Raw genomic sequence first — 19,556 nt, 5'->3', positions numbered from 1 at the left:
CTACCTACCATATGTTATGCCAACTTACATAAAGGAGTCACGAGCAAAAGTCAAGGGCCAGAGGGACGGATATGGACTGGGAGAACTGATCTTAAGGAGGTGTTGTAAAGGAGGAAGCGTCTGAGCATAGCGAATATCTCCATCACTACTAAAGCAGCAAAATAACGATTTGGTGGATGAAGGACTAAAAGGAGCAACACAATAGAAAGAAAAGGCGAAGATGAAGGCTTACAAAGAGCTCACTCAACTAAGATTCATGACTAGACACCTCTGTTGAACCCAAAAAAATCCCACGATATCCACCGGATAAAAACACCACTATTGATGAGAGAAAGAACTAAAAATAAGGGAGGAGGGGAAAGGCACATACCTTTGTGATCTGATTCCCGCTCATTAATTGAACGACTGCCCAAAGGGGAATTGATGATCCACGGAAGAAGAAGACAGACGACTGAGTTGACAAACTCTCTTAGAGGAGACATGGAGGCGAAAAATGAGGGGAGTGTCCAATTAGGAAACCCTACCTGAAGGGTTTTTTAATAGAGGTTTCTAGAATCGGGCTGGGCTAATTTTTACTTTTACGTGGATTTTTGTTGGACTCACTTGACTCCATTTGTGTAGAGATTTATTCATGAATAAAATGTCCATGGCCGAAAATTGACCCAATAAAAAGGAGCAATAGGAATTTGAGGTCGAACTTAAATGGGAATTAAACATATCTATAATGAATTTTTAAAACACAATTAAAATAGAAATAAATAGATACAATAATACATTCAATATATGTAGGGGTGTTCATGGTTCGGTTTGAATCGGTTATTGGTTAAAACCAAATCCAAACCACAATTAATCGGTTTTTAAATTTCTAAAACCAAACCAAACCAAATCAAAAAAATAACTGTCGGTTTGGTTATTGTTGGTTTGGTTTGGTTCGGTTTGGTTCAATTTTTTTGGTTATTTCGGTTTGAAAGTATATAGTTTTTGAGGGCATATGCATCTCGATAGACACGAATTCATAGTACATAAACAATCAGAAAAGCTATTGTAAATTTTATTAAGCAATACTAGTCATAGAACAATTCAAACATGACTAAAAAAACTCATTTACCATGTTAGAAGACTTATATCTAAAAAGAGAAAGCAATGTATATATGTAGTGGAAAATCAATATTAGCAGAGTTGTCTTGGATAAATTATAAATATATAACATATTGAATCTTGCATGTTGTGACAACTGAGAATTTTTCCTAATAAACCAAAAAAAAAAAATATCAGTGCTCCAAATGTAAAAATCACTCAAATAATAAATTTTTGGTTGAGTTAGATTTAGGATTTTAATACTTGGGCTGAAATTTAAGTGTTGGGCTTAAGAAAATAACAAACTTAAAGACTTAAGTTAATTAAAATTTAATAAAATATTTATATTTTATTTATGAATAATATATAAATAATTATAAAATTTATATATATAATTTAACGGTTCGGTTTGGTTATTTTTGCGGATATTCTTTTGTAAAACCAAAACCAAACCAAATAGTATCGGTTTTCAAAATTTAAAATCTAAATCTAACCAAATCCAACCAAATATCGGTTTGATTCGGATTGCGATTTGATTTGGTTGTTTAACCATAACCATGAACAACCCTAAATTTATGTATTACTCGAAACATGTTATCCATCATAAGATTATGAGTTACATATTCAATTTATGTATTATTCAAAACATGGTCTCTACTATAAGTTGAATAAGTTACATATCTATGATAAACAACTTAAAAATTATTTTAGATAAAGATAAATAGATACAAATTATACATCTCATATATGTACTGTTCGAAACACATTTTTTTTTACCAGACTACATGAGATAATAATATTTATTACTTTAAATACGATAAAATAAATACATCATGTAATACATAGTTATATAGAAACAATCGATTAAATATGATGCATCCTATGAAGTGCTCATAAACATGTATTCCAATAAAACGTGCAATTCACGTGTTTCAAGAGCATAATTTTTAATGAAAAATACTTTTTCATAAAAATATGTTATTTAATTGAAACTAATATAATAAGTTGTATTAGTAAAAAGGGGAAGCAAAAAATAAAATAGTGTTATATATAAATAGATGGAATGATGGATACAAATTTGTGTGATATATCATGTATAACGTGTAAAATACGTGCTTCAAATATATTAATTTAAGTGAAAGACTAGCTTTTATTAAAGATTTTTATAAAAGACAATTTAGAATATAATTTTAAAACTCAATAAAAGAACTTTTATACTCATTGACACACACACAACATGCATACTCATAACTAGTGAGTTTGGGTAAAATAACTATTGCATAGAAACTTCCATGAAGAATGACTATTATTCATAATTCAGGAGGAATTTTGATTTTCACCCTTTTATATTTTAAAGCCAAGAATGCTATGATAAATCAGAATAATAAGTTTGCAATCTTAAAGCTTCCAATAAAGTTTTAAATTTCATCTTTTCGCTTGATGCTAGTTTTCTAATCTATTTTTTTTTGTTTCTCGTATTTTAAATTTTAATTTCAAAAGTAGACCCTTACAGATTGTCGTTTGATATTGTGTGATTTTCACTTTATGAGTTAGGTTTTTGAGGTTGAATAACTTTATCAAATGTTCATTTTCTTCACATAATATAGACCTTAGACGTGGATAAGTCTTTTAATTGGTTCTATCACTATCTCAATTTTTCATTTCCCTAGAAATATAAACGTAAACGAATCTATTTTGGAATAGGAGATTCTTTATAGCAGTGGTAGAATCATACTTTTCACTAAAGAAATTTAATAAATAAAAAAGATAAAATATAAAAAAAGTCAAAAGGTAGACACATATACACATAATGTAATTTTTTTAATGAAGGTGATTCATATGAACTCCTTTACGATATCCTAAATCTGTCTCTACTTTATAATGATCAATATTTGCCTAATCCTCTATCCCTTTACGATATCCTAGCTCCGCCTCAGCTTTATAATGATCAATATTTGCCTAATCCTCTATATAAACGACATGTTCTATCATATGAGATACCTTGATAAGGTCTCATGATGTGAGGAAACGTGATGGTCCTAATTTATATTTCAAACTATTGAGATCTTTTGAAAAAACACATGCATTTATAACTAATCACAAGTATACCATGTGACAATCATTAATTTTAATTAGATTAATCAATTAGCTTCATTCTTGTTTCTTCTTCCCATTTTTTTTTATCAAGAATATGTACCTCAACTTAATTAAGCTTGTTTCTTAATTTATTTCATCTTGATTGAAGTATAAGTAAATATATATAAATAGAGGGAAAAAAATTGACGCTGAGTGAAATTTAGAACAAAGTATTATTCAAACAATCTCAAATTAGATAGAGTGATATTAATAAAATTTGCGATTGTCTCAAAATAGAAATAGGCACAAACTTAACACTTATCCGATTAGACTTGAGTCTAGACCTCTTCAATTGAGTTGAGTGTCGGGACCTTAGATCGATGCATTGAAAATTGACATATTGGATTTTATTTTTTTTGAATTTTCAACCTCGATTTCACTTAGTAACAAATCCGAAATAATAATGAAGAAATGAAATTAGCTTAGTTTAATTCAATCATGTTTCTTCTTACAAGTTATTTATCAAGAATTTGCAATTGAAGTTAATTTATCTTTTTTCTTAAGTTATTTCATCTTAATTGAAGCATAAGTAATTATTTTTATTTTATATATAGAAAGAGAAAAAATAAGAAAATTGCTTATGCATGTTAATGTTGGTCCACTAAACTAATGGCACAATTATTGCTCTGATCATCCAAACAAAATTATTTAATTCTAGTCCCCACATGATGTTAGATCTTTTGCAAGCTGGATAGGAACAAACCAAACATATAAATTAAATGAAGCTATGATAGTGATATTAACTTTATGTGTGTTAATTTATTTTGTAAAAAGATTTTGATTAGATATGTAATTGAAAAGGAAATCAAGCCAAATTTTGTATTGGAAATGTTACAATTTATTAGTACATTCATATATTTTTCTTAATTACTAGTTCTATACATTTATTTGCAGGTTCATTTTCTTGAATTGATATTTTGGATGGTCACTCATGGGAATATTTTATCAAGTCTTTTTTTTTAATAATAAAATTACTTAATTATTGTCTTTTTGACACAGAAATTATAAGGCACATATTTAATATATCATATTCTATTTTAAATTTTTATTTTTAATAAACTTATTCAACTTATGATAATTATATTTTACTACCTCGAAAGACGCATGAACCTTGAAATCTTTTTTGTAGCATTCATTTACTCTTGATTGTAAAATGGTTAGAGTTTAATAACATGAAGTTTAATTTTAAAATTGAGCTTGGATCATAGTTACAATTGTTTTCCATAAATAACCATTGTTGCTCATAATTGCGAATAATAACTATAATTTGTTTAATTATAAATTATAGCAATAGTTTTAGAGAGAAGAAATGTGAAAATGTTATATCTCATATGTCAATTAAAATTGAGATGCACAGATCAAAAATACACATATACATAGTCCTCTCTCTCTCACATACACACAAACTTTGAAACTAAAACATAGATACACATAGTATCACCCATATTATAAATACATAGATAGATTCAGTCGGTGTCGATTTTTTGTGATACACAGTTGAAAAAAATATTGATAAAATATTTGAATATTTTATCAAATTCCCTCGCAGGTGTAATATTTTATGATAATAGTTGTATCATTTTTTTCTTATACACAAATACACTCTGATAATAGATATATCAATTTCTATAATACGTAACTACAACTACTAATTGTATCAATCTAAGAAAATTAGAAAATTCAAACATTAAACAATAGATCAAGAATTCATAATCAAAATTTTTGTATACGACATTACTCCAATAAAAAATGAATCAACAATCAGTAAGCACCCAAAAAATATAAGAGGCCGAAATTCAAATACGTAGATTAAAACAATTCAAGTAAATATGAGAAAATTGNATAAATACATAGATAGATTCAGTCGGTGTCGATTTTTTGTGATACACAGTTGAAAAAAATATTGATAAAATATTTGAATATTTTATCAAATTCCCTCGCAGGTGTAATATTTTATGATAATAGTTGTATCATTTTTTTCTTATACACAAATACACTCTGATAATAGATATATCAATTTTTCTAATACGTAACTACAACTAATAATTGTATCAATCTAAGAAGATTAGAAAATTTAAACATTAAACAATAGATCAAGAATTCAGAATCAAAATTTTTGTATACGACATTACTCCAATAAAAAATGAATCAACAATCAGCAAGCACCCAAAAAATATAAGAGGCCGAAATTCATATATGTAGATTAAAACAATTCAAGTAAATATGATAAAATTGCAGCCCATTACCCTTGAGCTATCTGATTTATATAAAATTTAGCCCAACCCTTTTATCATTACTTGAACTAGCCCAAGTTATATATAAAAGAAAAAAATTCTTTAGGGCAAATTATAAGAAATGACCATTCGGTTATTTTAATTACCAAAATTTTAGCCAAGTCTTTAAAATTACTAAAATTAGCCAAATTTTCTTCTTCTTCCTTCCCATTTCGCCATTAATAGCTTCTCCTCCTCCTTCTTCGTTATTTTTTCTTTTACTTTAAAATTTGTGTACTGCAAACGTGAATCATTTTGAGCGAATTATATATCAAAAGACTTGAAATAGCCCAAGTTATATATAAAAGAAAAAAAATTCTTTAGGGCAAATTATAAGAAATGACCATTCAGTTATTTTAATTACCAAATTTTTTTGCCAAGTCTTTAAAATTACTAAAATTAGCCAAATTTTCTTCCTCTTCCTTCCCACTTCGCCATTAATAGCTTCTCCTCCTCCTTCTTCGTTATTTTTTCTTTTACTTTAAAATTTGTGTACTGCAAACGTGAATCATTTTGAGCGAATTATATATCAAAAGACTTGAAATAGCCCAAGTTATATATAAAAGAAAAAAAATTCTTTAGGGCAAATTATAAGAAATGACCATTCAGTTATTTTAATTACCAAAATTTTTTGCCAAGTCTTTAAAATTACTAAAATTAGCCAAATTTTCTTCCTCTTCCTTCCCACTTCGCCATTAATAGCTTCTCCTCCTCCTCTTCGTTATTTTTTCTTCTTCTTTAAAATTTGTGTACCGCAAACGTGAATTGTTTTGAGCGAATTATATACCAAAAGATTCGAAACACTAAGAGGATTTTATATCTGAAATTTGGGACTATTTAGAGGTGATTTCGACTGATCGAACTTGAATAGTCAATGTATAATCATGTATAGTCAAATTATACTTCATGAATAGTTAAATTATATTTAATTTTTTGAGTGTATCATAAGGTATAATCAATGTATAGCTCATGTATATGTACACTATATTGTATAGTCAATGTATACTTTTGATAACTTTTGACAAGCCATAGTGTATAGCCAGTATATACTTCCAATGTCACTCCCATTTAGCTTATATTTATTTATTTTTTAAATATTTAATTGGTATTTAGTACACTAGATAACTTTAAATGAAAGAATATTTTCTTTTCTTATTTAAGATTACCACATATTTTCTATCCATTGATTCCCAAATTTCAATTTGTTTTGTTTCGCTTTACATGAAATAATAAGTTAATTATTGGTTATTAATACAGATTGTGGTGCAGTGGTGAGACTGCTTTATCCTTCATTAGATGTTTCGGATTTGAGCCCCAACAATTGAGAAAAATTTGTTGACCCCATTCCCGAATGATTCTTTGCAGTGCGATTTTAATTTAATCGGGACTTTAATATGGAACTTGGACATTGAATTAAAAATAAAATTGAATTGTTGCAAAATATGTTTGTAAGATTTATTATTATTTTTAAAAATTGATGATTGAGATTTATTTAGCCGCCAAGGTCACAACTCACAACTTCATACATTTTTATCTGAAATTGGCATTAGCAACTCCTCCATAATTAAAAGAGAGGCACAACTTATACAAGTGAGTCAGAAATATATAAATATACATATATAAAAGCTTGTCTTGTTGTATTTAAATAACCAAACGCAAAATAGGAACATGTGCTGGAATAGCTCAGTTGGTTAGAGCGTGTGGCTGTTAACCACAAGGTCGGAGGTTCAAGCCCTCCTTCTAGCGTTAGTTTTTTATTTTTTATTTTTAAAAAAATATTTAGTCATCGAGTATCTATCGAGAACAACCCCTTCATGGAACGGGATCACATTAGGCAAGTTGTTGTTAGTTTTCTTATCGAGTGACTATCGAAAATAATCTGGATATGTTGTTACCTTGTTGGTTAGTATTTATAGTCAGTCAGTCATAATGGATGAGATACCAAGTATTGTCATTCTTAGGGTTGTTGCATGTGTATAGTCCATTAAAACCAAACTCAGTGAGCTGATGAAAATCTAAAAACAGTATATCATAATTTTTTTTTTCTTTACCTTCATGAGGTAAAGGGTAAAATCTGCTTACACACAATCTTGATTTTATTTATGAAAATACATTGAATATATTATTATATCGTAGAATAATATTATTTTACGAGAACCAAGTGATTAACTCATTAAAAACTTTACCAATTAAATAGACAAACTGTACACACACCTCATGGAAGTACTTCCACCTCCATCTGCAAGATCAAAGCGTCCCATGCATTAAAACATTAAGGTTTTTCATTTCTAGCATATAAGATAGATTCCTTAAAAAAATAATTATCGACTTCACTTGCAATACATAATAAGGTGTATATTCGGTATGAAAAAAAAATATTTTTAAAAAATAAGTGATTTCTTACTTTTTTTTTTTTTTTTGTTCAGTAGGTAAGTAAAAGATATTATTCTAAGAATATTTGTATATAATTTAGACAAATACTATAGAAAGTGGAGATGCGAAGGTAGGGGTGTTAATCGATGAAGCATAGATGTTATAATACTGTCTTATTTTGATGATTTGACAAACTTGTTGAGGGACCAGACATGCTACATAAAGAACTTGATTCATTTCTCAGAGTCAGTATGATAATCTGGTTCTCAAGAGGAACTTGTTTTATGTGTTTGTCATCATAAAAAAAGGGAAAATTGATGTTGCATAGTTTTCTCAGAGTTTTGCCTATAATAGAGTTTTGGAGAATAGAAAAACACAGTTGAAGAGTTCCCAAATTCCTTTCCTTTCATTTTATCGTTGTAATTTTATGCTTTTAACTACACCTACAATATCCCGTCTCACCATGATTATCTCAGATTCAACTCTTATTTATAAGTTTATGGATAGTAAATGAGCGTTGATAATTGAATCTATTTATTTTATATTGTATTGTTGTTTACTTTACATCATATCTAATTATTTATCGTGTAATTAACAGTAAAAAAAATTATTTACACATATATAACTGAGGTTCACTATAAATATTGTAGATTGAGTATAGATACAAGTTAATTGAGTTCTTAACTCAATCAAGAGAGGGGTATTATTTAATTTAGGGAAAAAAGATAAATATACTCCATAACTATCGTAAATGGTATGCAAATACCATTCATCATATTTTTGGGATATTGGTGTCCTTGCCGTCCAAAAACTAAAATATATGTACCCTTTATACTAACATTCATACACAAGTCATAATCTTATCCACCGACACGACATTTATTAAATATTTGATCGACGATTAAGATTACGCCACATGTTCCTATTTAATCTTCTTCTATTAGAGGGAAAAATATATATGCTCTAGTTTTTGGATGGAAGGGACACCAATGTCCCAAAAATATGATGAAGGGTATCTACATATCATTTATGATAGTTCAAAAATATATTTGTCCTTTTTCTCTTTAATTTATCTAATAATTTTAATTTGAATCAATTTTTATCCAAACATAAACGGTCTTAAAAATACTAACATTTTAGTCAGTACAACAGATTTTAATATAATTGAGAGAATCTGAGAACAGGTCCCACACCACTGCAGTAGGGAGAGTAGAGTAGAGTAGAGTAGACACAAAGCACTAAAAACCAGTCAATTAAAGTCTACGAAGTCAAGATTTAAGATTCAAGATTAGGCGGAGACCTCTGTAGTTGCAATTTTTTTCAAAACCCCAAAATCACCAAAACTCAATTGATTGAGGAAGAAGAAGAAGAAGAAGAAGAAACAATGGTGGAGAACAAGTTGGTACACTCCCCATTAATCACTTATGGATCAATGCTCAGTCTTCTATCTTTCACACCCCCTTTTGTAATCCTCATGTAAGTCCAACACCCACTTTTCCTATTGATCTTTTTTTTTTTGTTCATTTTCTGTCTTTTCTTGTTTTGGGGTTTTTGTTTTCTTGTTTAAAAGTTCAGATCTTTGAATGGTTTGTTGTACCATGTGTTAAAGATTGGATCTTTTTTGTTTTTTTGTTTAGTTTTGGTTTGATTTGCTTGCTATAGTTTAACTGACTTCTAGTTATTAAAATGTGTTATTTTTGGTGTAATTGGTATTCATTTGTTAAAGGCCCTAAAGAAGCAGGTGTTTGGTTAGAGATATGCTGGTATTAGTTTGCTAACCAAGCATGGTATTACTTATGCACGATTTAATACCTGTATAACTCAACTTTAAACTAACTACCTAACGACCCCTTTTGGATTTGGGAGGTCTAAAAAGAGAGAGACACCAGAGAGGATGAAATTTTTCTTTAGAAGGGGATGAAAAGTAGAAATAGGAATAACAAGTTACTCCAATAAGTATATATTCTACTTGTAGTTAATATGACTTGGATTTGGTTAAATAAAGCATGTGCATCTGTTATGCTCCACCTTTCAGTTTTCAGAGGATTCACAATCAATAGACTACTTTTTTCTAGTAGTCTACCTACTGCAGCCCCATCTTTTATGGGGTTATGGGACCGGTTGTGGTACACATTTGCTGAGTCATAATTATAGTTAGTATGATCTTAAAATATGGTTCAGTGGTTTCTTTCCGGAGACATTCGTTAATTGGCCCATAGTGAGAGATCATAATGTAGCAAGAAAGTGGTGAGTATTAAATAGGATATGTAGAACATGATTTGCATTTAGTCATGTGAAAGGTGTAAAAATGCTATGTAAATAAAAATTTACAAATTGATCCTGCTGTGAAGTGTTTGAATGTTTCACCAGTAATAGATGATCTGTGCCGCCTTAGCTACAGATCTTTCCACTGTGTTATCTACAGTAGCTCAAAAGTCTCTTGACGAGGAATTGAAATTATATAACTGCACTAATTTTTGGACCTTAATGGGCTACGTGCAGGTGGTATACAAATGTACACGCTGATGGGTCTATCTTGAAAACGTTCAATCATCTAAGGGAAAATGGCTTGCAAGGATTAATCGATATTTGGCCAAAACCTACTGCAATTGCGGGGAAGCTAATCATTTGTTATGCTCTATTTGAGGCGGCACTACAGCTTCTATTGCCTGGTAAAACAGTTGAAGGCCCAATATCTCCAACTGGACATAGGCCTGTCTATAAGGTATTTAACAGTTGTGCTATACACTTGTACATTGTGCATCACTGCATCTTGCATTTATAGTTTGTGTAGCTTGTCTTAGTTGAGTTTATTTCAAGTGATGCAATGATTGATGTGCTATGATCTGTCTTTGCTCTGTTCATTGTTCAACTGTATAACTTGCCTCTTACATCCTCTACTTCTCGCAGGCTAATGGCATGGCAGCATATGCAGTGACACTGATCACATATATCAGTCTCTGGTGGTAGGGATTTCATCAATTTTTGCTTTTTGACTTGCTTTCTGAATCTTGAGACCTCGATTCTTTATAGTATTGGTTCGTTAATGCTCACTTGCCAGCTTCAGCTTGAGATTGATTGGGAAGGATCAGTATTGGGGACATGAATTTCATCAAGGGAATCCAAAAATATAAAGAAGCTCTTTTGTGTTTAGGGCTTCAACAATTTGTATTAAACAGATAAAAAGTTTTTTCACCTAAACAAACACAAATCAATTCTTCCAAATATTAATACAGACACTAACAAACACAACAAAAATAACAAACTTTGGTGCACTTTAAAGGTCTGCGTATGCTCTATCCTCTCCAGACCCCTATGTTGTTGTTGTTTTGTATTGTGTATTTGTTGATATTGTGTGACTGCCTCTTTTAAAAGTTCAAGTTTGTAGAGATGGCATACTTGTATTTACTTAATATGTCTTCAACTCGCTCCCTAGTAGGTCTAGTTTTTTCCACGGGCCAAACACATGAATTTGTTTTATGATGGGTGGTTGTAAGACTTGAATCCAAAACCTTTGCTTGCTCTAATACCATATCAAAAGAAATTAAACCTTAGGCTAAACCGAAAGTTAGCATATTTAAGGAATATCCAAGATAATATAAGGAGATAAAATCACATTGTCTCAACATATATGAGACACTCTAACAACTGTGACGTCCAGAACCTTTGCTTGTTTGATTGTTCTTTATCGATTAGCTACTGTTTGTGAGAATGGTGCTTATTATGGTCCATTAACCTCATCAGTTCTGCTCTCTAGTTATGCTTTTTTTTCCTGTGTCTTTCAGGTTTGGAATATTTAATCCTGCAATTGTTTATGACCATCTGGGCGAGATTTTGTCTACACTTATTTTTGGGAGTTTAGTCTTCTGTGTTTTATTGTACATTAAAGTAAGTATTTTAAGTACCCTCCGTATACCTCTTTATCTCTTATTCTATATTTTGTATAATACCTGTCTGACACCTTGTGCTGACATTTATAATTTATAAGGGTCATATTGCACCATCTTCCACTGATTCCGGTTCATCAGGGAACATAATAGTTGACTTCTATTGGGTAAGCACCTTTTGAACATTTAACTGTGAACTTCAGTACTTCATTTTGTGTCTTTATAGGAAAAATAAGCATGATGATGTTATACCACAAATTAAGTCAAGGAAGTCAAATATCTAGTACTTGCATCAACTCTGAAGTTGAAAGTGATGTCATAATTTATAACCTTCTGAACTCTTTCAGGGTATGGAGCTTTATCCTCGTATCGGCAAACACTTCGATATTAAAGTCTTCACAAACTGCAGATTTGGTATGATGTCTTGGGCAGTTCTTGCTGTCACTTATTGCATAAAGCAGGTAAATGATGTAACGAAGTCCTTGATAGTGAGAATTAAAACTATCCCAATATTTCTCGGTTCTATTGTTACCAGAGTTGGTGAATTTTACAATCCCATTTATTGGTGATCCTTTGCCGGTTGTTTAGTTTTTAGGTCATGCAAGTAAGAAAATAATGTAATATTCGTTTGCTTCCGTCAATAAATGTTTAACAGGATTAGCAAGAAACACTTTTTCTTATACCATTTAATGGAAAAAATAGTGGAGCATTATTTGAAGTACTCCCTCTGTTTCAATTTATTTGACCAATTTTGACTTGGCATGGAGTTTAAGAAAGTAAACAAGTCTTGAATCTTGTGGTCTTGGATTAAAGATATGTCAAAATTTTGGGGTTTTAGACATGCCACATGGAAAGATGAAATTAAAGAGTTGCTAAAAGAGGAAAGAGTCCTTCTTTTTGAAATGGACTAAAAAGGAAAGCATGCCAAACAAATTGAAAAGGAGGGAGTAATAATGTTTACTTGACATGACCCTATCACAGCTTAGATCTCTTTACTTTGTACTCATTCTTTCACCTTGAACCCTAATATTCTTTAACTGGATTTCAGTTGATTGTCAATAGAAAGACCTAGTCAATTTATATGAACTTCATTTTGATGTTTGACAGTTGATAGTTTGTATGACATATTCTTACTTTTCAGCATGAAGAATATGGGCGTGTATCTGATTCCATGCTTGTAAATACGATAATGATGTTGGTGTATGTCACAAAATTCTTTTGGTGGGAAGCTGGGTACTGGAACACAATGGATATTGCACACGACAGAGGTTTGTGCGCACTGTGTTTTCTTTATTGATATAGCAAGTACCTTTCCAGTGCTCTGATTGCAAATGCTGACATTTCTAGTTTCTCTATTTCCATGGATACCTAAATATAATCTTCTCTGGATCTCAAATTTGTTTTGGCAGCTGGCTTTTATATATGTTGGGGATGCTTGGTGTGGGTTCCAAGCATATATACGTCTCCTGGAATGTACCTTGTTAAACAGCCTGTGAATCTTGGGCTTCAGGTATTTTTGCATCCAAGAAGAATTTGCTATATGCATATTAGATATAAAGTTATTTCCAATAAGCATTACTTACTGTTTATTTATACTCAACTACTATTTTGGGATTTGTACAAAGTTTTTACTTAGTCTTCATCTTCTATTTTGAATTTTTGATAACCAAGAAACCCCCGAGGACTGGTGGAGTACAGTTCGAAACTCAATGGATAATAAGTTCGTCCCTCTTCCCTTCTCCACTTAATTACCAGGCTATTGTCTGTGACAGGCTTTGAATCCATGACAAACACATATCCTGCACATCATGTGCTTAGTTTTCATCTTTATCAACTTATTTTAAGAAATGTTCTTAGTGAACCATATTCACATCTAATTCATGCACTGAAATACTCGATCACGATTCACGGCCCACAATGTGGTTAAAAGTACTGCTATTCATCTAGCGTGTGAGATCAGATCGACTACTCTACTACCATCATTCCATTGCCTAGCACAAAAGGTTACTTAAGACAAATGATGGGAAACGTTCTTTGCAGTAATACTAAGAAAGTAGTAGGTTGCTGTCAAAAATTTCACTCAAATAATGTTGCTGAAGGTGGAAGGTTCAAGAAAGGCATCATATTTCTGCTGAACTGAAGTATCTCTTCACAGTTTGGCTTTCTAACTTTTGTAGACAGATAAGTGTAGTTCAAAAACACTTTTGAATCGAATGAATTTTAGGAAATAATGAAGAGTGAAAATGAGGGTGATTGTTGAGCATATGGTATAGAGTACCAACCATGATAGACCATATAAGCAATGGCGGAGGCAGGATTTCCACCGAGGGGGTTCAAAAAGATAAGTAAGCACACTATTAGTATCCATATAAGCGGGGCGGGTCAAATATAAATGGGTCGGATCAGATATAAGCAAACTAAAAAAAATTCAACTCTACCTCAACACAAACAATAAAATCGAGCAAGTATATGTTTGACATAACATTACAATAAGTATGAGAGAATGTATTTTTTAAAACTATAATTATGGGTTTTGTCTCCGTCATTGTTGCATATAAACGTTATTCAATTTTTAAAACTAAGGAATACTTCTAAATCCGATCATATTGTAGCAATAAAATTCACGTCGAGAAAATAATTATGAAGATTGAAAAATATCGCGACAATCGTATTTATTTATAAATTTTAAATTATTACTCTTATTTATTTAATCTTACTTATAATTATATTATTCCTTAAATCAAATATAAATTAAACGTTTGACTTAAAATGAGTATGAGAGAATGTATTTTTAATTTTAATTATGGAAACTTAAAAAACGTTATAAGTTTTACTTAGTTTTATAAAAATAGAAAATAAATTTATTTTTTAATATCTAATAAAATAGTATAAATCCCAATAGGTTTTCAAACAAAACAGATTTTTCATTTATTTAGAAAATAAAAATGAAAATCAGCTGAAATATGGGGAAGAAACGCTGTTACGTGGAGTCGAACCCGCGATGCAACACTTGTCTTGCGAATTTTTGAACCCCCTTTACCACTGAACCAATCCCCTAGCTTATGTTCAGGGAGTTCATCAATTGGTATATACTTATAAATCGAAAAATTGATCCTATATATACGGTGTAATTTTTCCAACGGAGGGGGTTCGTCGGATCCATGTAGATCCTCCCCTGCATATAAGATAGATACTCTTCCGAACTCTCTGATAGAGTCAGAAGTTGTGGCTTATTAGTTTCAAGCTTGAGAAAATCCCTGGAGATGCAAAATAATGTACTTAGAATATCTTGTGATCGACATTCGTCCCTTTAAAGTATGACGGAAGTCCCATTGCTGGCACAACCATTTGTAGCACAACAGATAATATGAACAAATGAGACCATTCGGCCATTCATCAGAGGCTAGCATGTTCATTTCTCGCCAAGCTAGCATTTCTTTTGTTGCATGGATGTGTAATTTTTCTCCTTTGTTTCATTTTCTTTGACATCACTTTTCAGGGTGTCCACTACTCTCTTCAACATTAGCTTTATTGCTTCCTCTGTTCTAGTTGATATGACTCTCTTTTCATTTTGAAGTTGTCAGATATTTGGCACCAGTCTAACAGTATTTTTCGACATCACTTTTCAGGGTGTCCACTACTCTCTTCAACATTAGCTTTATTGCTTCCTCTGTTCTAGTTGATATGACTCTCTTTTCATTTTGAAGTTGTCAGATATTTGCCACCAGTCTAACAGTATTTTTCAATGACTTTCACATTTTCAAGATCACATTTGCTTAACTTCTTAAAAATAACTTTGATGTGGATTTTCTCGACCATACTATTTTTTTGATTGGTTCGACAATACTACTTACTCTTTGATCATTCCTTTGATATTTTATTCGATCACCACTATAGATATGGAAAAATTAGAATACTACATTCAAATGCGTCATATAAAATTAGAGGAAAGGAGTATAAGTTTTTAGTCAAAGGGTTGGTAATTTGTATAGTTTAATTTTAAATGATAATGTTCGATATTAGACATTGAGTCAACCTTCTTAAGAGAAACTAGAACACGCAATCTGGGTTCGTGAGAGTACTTCAGATGAGTTATATCTTATATTCCCAATGATATGTTCCATTTCTGGTATTTTAAACGTTTGTGTAAAGAAAAAACAGAACACATTCTAGAATTGTTAAATGACAAAGAAAGGTTTCTGTATTGAGTGTTCGCTTTTACCAATAGGGTTTACCCTTGGGATGATGATGTTTCACTTGACTCCCTGAGAATTGCAACCTTTTGCCCCACCCAACACACCTTAGAACATTTTTAGATTAGAGTATGTCGAATTTACCTGTCCCTATTGGTAGCAACATACTTTTTACGGTTAGAAGTTTGACTATCCAATGTTATAGTTTCTTATACGCCATCTCAGCATGTGATATTTTGAAAATTCCGTTACTTCAATCCACTACAAAAAACTACATGTATTAACATGGCTTGTAGAGCACACATATTCATTTGCTTATAGCGACATAAGTATCTGAAAAGGAGAGAATTATGAGTACAATTATTTTCCTAATGTTCATCAAACTTATTTGACCTGCTCTAGATTTTACAACTTGGGATGGTGGATGTACTTCATAGTTCATATGGATTGTTTCATTAGTTTTCACATGTTGCATTTGATGTAATATAAATGTTCTGCATAACAGAAAAACAAAATCCATTCTAGAACTGTCCAATGAAGCAGAGAAAAATTGTGTATTTTCTTTTGTCAATTAGGGGTCTTCCCTTGGGGACAATGGTCTTTCACGTGATCTTTCTGTAAATTGCAATGATTTGCCCCGATGCACCAGTTTGATAGTTTCTTCTTCTTTGCCATTTTGTCATGAAAATATCCAATACATGGCAAGGCAAATTTTTGGCTACAAAACATTGAGTGAGAATGTGTTATCTGAAATTGATCATTGGTGCATTGCATCAACCTGCTTATGGAAACCACATGTAGTAAAATGACTTGGAGAGCATATGCAATTTTATTGCTTTCGGTTTCTAACGAGGAAAGTTCTCTGTTATTTCAGCTTGCCCTTTATATACTAGTGGCTGGTCTTCTCTGCATATATATCAACTATGATTGTGACAGGCAGAGGCAAGAGTTTCGGAGAACAAATGGAAAATGCACCGTCTGGGGAAAGACTCCATCTAAGGTCAAATGATGCCAATCTGTGAATTTATTTTTCGAACTCTCTTACCCTTATTTGATGATTTTTGACTTGGTTCTTTCACTCAATGCAGATAGTCGCCGCATACACTACTACCTCTGGTGAGAAAAAGACAAGCCTTCTGCTGACATCAGGATGGTCAGTTCCTTTCTTTGTGCTCCTGCTGACGTTTTACTTCTGCAATTTAGACACTACAACATTTTTTTGGGGGGAGGTAATAATTGTATCAAATTCAGCACTAAGAAAGTGCTGCAAAAGTATATACTTCAGTAGTCAAATCCAGCAGTTACGAATGTATTCTAATCCTATTCTTATAGGGCTTCTATAAGATCTAAAACTGATTCATTATCATTCACTTATTCCTCTTTTCACCAAAAACAAAATAACAAACTACAGGTCATTTTGATCTTTTTGGATGGAACTTGGTTTGCCTTCAAAACATCTTGAGTTCCTCTCCTAACTGTCCACCAAACGCAAGCAATGATGGTATCCCACCATTTTGTTTGGCTTTTACTCATGCCTGATTCATTCCAGCTACTTAGTAGATCATGATTAGTCATTTGACAATGCAAAAATAGATGGTAATGGTTTCCGACATTTCTCCACACAAAAAGCGTCTTGTACACAAGTATAATGCCTCTCTTCTGTTAAGTTCTCTTGAGTTTGACTTGCATAGTCACTAACCATGTGAAACATGCAACTTTGTATGGAGCTTTTGTTCTCCACATCTTCTTCCACGGCCAGCACCTGTTTCATTGAGCATTAATCATCAGTCTTGTAGCATGAGTAGACAGTAAAGGAAGCAATGCTTATGGCATCCATGTTACTCTTTCTTCATTTCTGGACAGTTCCGGAGCATGTTCTAATGCAGTAATCAATCAACAATTCTAGTTAGTTCTCAGTCATTTAGCTTACTCCTAAATTGTGTCCTGGATTAAAACTACGAAATTGTATTGTTATTCTCCTATATTACCAGTTTCATTCTTATAGAGGTTGTACTTGATTGCATTTAACAAGGAATTCTGAATAAATACCTTGTATATTTCTAAGAAAAGCATCTAGAATTTGTTCTACTTTTCTTATGTCCCGTTTTCTAACGCCAAACAAATTCATATAGTGATGTATAACACATGTCAATTATTTTGCTTATAGCGGTTTGAGACATCATACATTTTATATAATATGTTTAAACCATTTTGCAGGTGGGGCTTAGCTCGCCATTTCCACTATGTTCCAGAAATATTAGCGGCATTTTTCTGGAGTGTACCAGCTCTTTTCAACCACGTAAGCATTCATTTACATCATTACTCTGTAGTTTTCTTCTTTCCTTAATAGAGAGAATTCCATAATCAATTCTGTCTTTCTTGCATTTTGTTCTTGACATTGCTGAAATCTAACATCCTGCCCCCCTTCTTTACTTTTTCTTGTACTTGCAGTTCATTCCCTACTTCTACGTCATCTTTCTAATTATTCTCCTTCTCGATCGAGCTAAAAGGGACGACGACCGATGCAAGGCAAAGTAAGAAAGCACACACCCTCATTTTTACCTGGATTCTACTCTTCTCACTAGCTAACTCGATCAAATTGATTAGTAATGGTCATATCTGTCTTGCTGGTTGTGTTTTTAACAAGACTTGAGAACTTGTCGATTCCTTTGCTCGTGGACAAAATCAACTTATTTTATCCTCAAAATAATTATCCTGGCATCCCGCCACCCCCCTAGCATAATAGATCACTGGAGGTAGCACCTGAGGGTGTGACCTAGACGTCAATGAAATGATTGACAATCATGGGAATAGGGGTTCAAATCCCAATAGAAAACAAAAGCTTAGGTGATTTTTACCCCATTTGCCTAGGCCTTAATAGGCAGAGTAGTCGGTATATGTATTGTGGGAGTTAACATGTAGCAGGTGGAGTAGCTGAGATGGACGAAAGCTGGCCTAGACACCACTGTTTTTTTTTAAAAAAAACTAGTAGAGTAGCCGGAAGGTCGTCTTGATCTGTCCCTGAAGATCGTTACGGGCCTATTATATGTACATTTTATCAGCGATTTTTGGTACATTAAATTCATTCCAAGGGTGAAAATTTAACCAAAATTTGTTGGTTTGCAGGTATGGCAAGTACTGGAAATTGTATTGCGAAAAGGTTCCTTACAGAGTTATCCCAGGAATTTACTAGTGATTTTTGGACTTCTAAGAATGCTTCACAATAAAGTTTGATGTGTTTTTGTAGGCTCTTCATGTTGGTGTTTGTATGTATACTTATTAGTTCTAACAGTTTTGGGAAACTTGTTTTTATATAAAAATATTTAAGACGTGAGTTGAGCACCATGAGTTCTCAGGTTCAATTTCAGCACAAAAGAACACTCGGTGACTTCTCTTTGTCCCATCTGATTTTACCTTGGTGGATGGAGTTACCTGATACTTGTTGCTGGTGGGAGGTGACATGTATTCGTGAAATTAGTTGAGGTGTGTCAAAGTTGGCTCGGACACCATGGTTATAAATAAATAAATAAATTAAGAGTTTATACAATTCCCTTTTATATTGTTTTGAGGCTTTGGTTTAGTGGTAAGAGCATGGCACATGATATGTTACTTAGGTG

The 19,556-nt window shown here is 32.0% G+C and overlaps 1 protein-coding gene and 1 non-coding gene across 2 annotated transcripts; both read left to right on the top strand.

Annotated features, from left to right (window-relative positions):
- The first annotated feature begins 7,158 nt into the window (after positions 1–7,158).
- Positions 7,159–7,232, top strand: TRNAN-GUU (transfer RNA asparagine (anticodon GUU)). Its single transcript has one exon. It is a non-coding gene; the product is annotated as a tRNA-Asn (tRNA).
- Positions 7,233–9,002: 1,770 nt separating this feature from the next.
- On the top strand, positions 9,003–19,279 carry LOC125873602 (7-dehydrocholesterol reductase-like). Its single transcript, XM_049554500.1, has 13 exons — positions 9,003–9,335; positions 10,362–10,584; positions 10,770–10,825; positions 11,645–11,747; positions 11,848–11,913; positions 12,094–12,207; positions 12,888–13,014; positions 13,156–13,256; positions 16,814–16,939; positions 17,028–17,092; positions 18,157–18,238; positions 18,391–18,473; positions 19,066–19,279. Exons 1-13 carry the CDS (start codon positions 9,244–9,246, stop codon positions 19,130–19,132), a joined length of 1,305 nt encoding a protein of 434 aa, XP_049410457.1. The 5' UTR covers positions 9,003–9,243; the 3' UTR covers positions 19,133–19,279.
- The last annotated feature ends 277 nt before the right edge of the window (positions 19,280–19,556 follow it).

Source organism: Solanum stenotomum, chromosome 1 (genome assembly GCF_019186545.1).
Source record: "Solanum stenotomum isolate F172 chromosome 1, ASM1918654v1, whole genome shotgun sequence".
NCBI classification, from domain to species: Eukaryota; Viridiplantae; Streptophyta; class Magnoliopsida; order Solanales; family Solanaceae; genus Solanum; species Solanum stenotomum.
This window is presented reverse-complemented; position numbering and strand designations above follow the sequence as displayed.

Excerpts from the sequence above, each read along its gene's own strand:
- LOC125873602 (XM_049554500.1), top strand. The coding sequence starts at position 9,244 with ATGGTGGAGAACAAGTTGGTACACTCCCCATTAATCACTTATGGATCA. Across the intron at positions 9,336-10,361 it reads CCCCCTTTTGTAATCCTCAT|GTGGTATACAAATGTACACG; the intron begins GTAAGTCCAACA and ends GGCTACGTGCAG. Across the intron at positions 16,940-17,027 it reads GGGGAAAGACTCCATCTAAG|ATAGTCGCCGCATACACTAC; the intron begins GTCAAATGATGC and ends CACTCAATGCAG.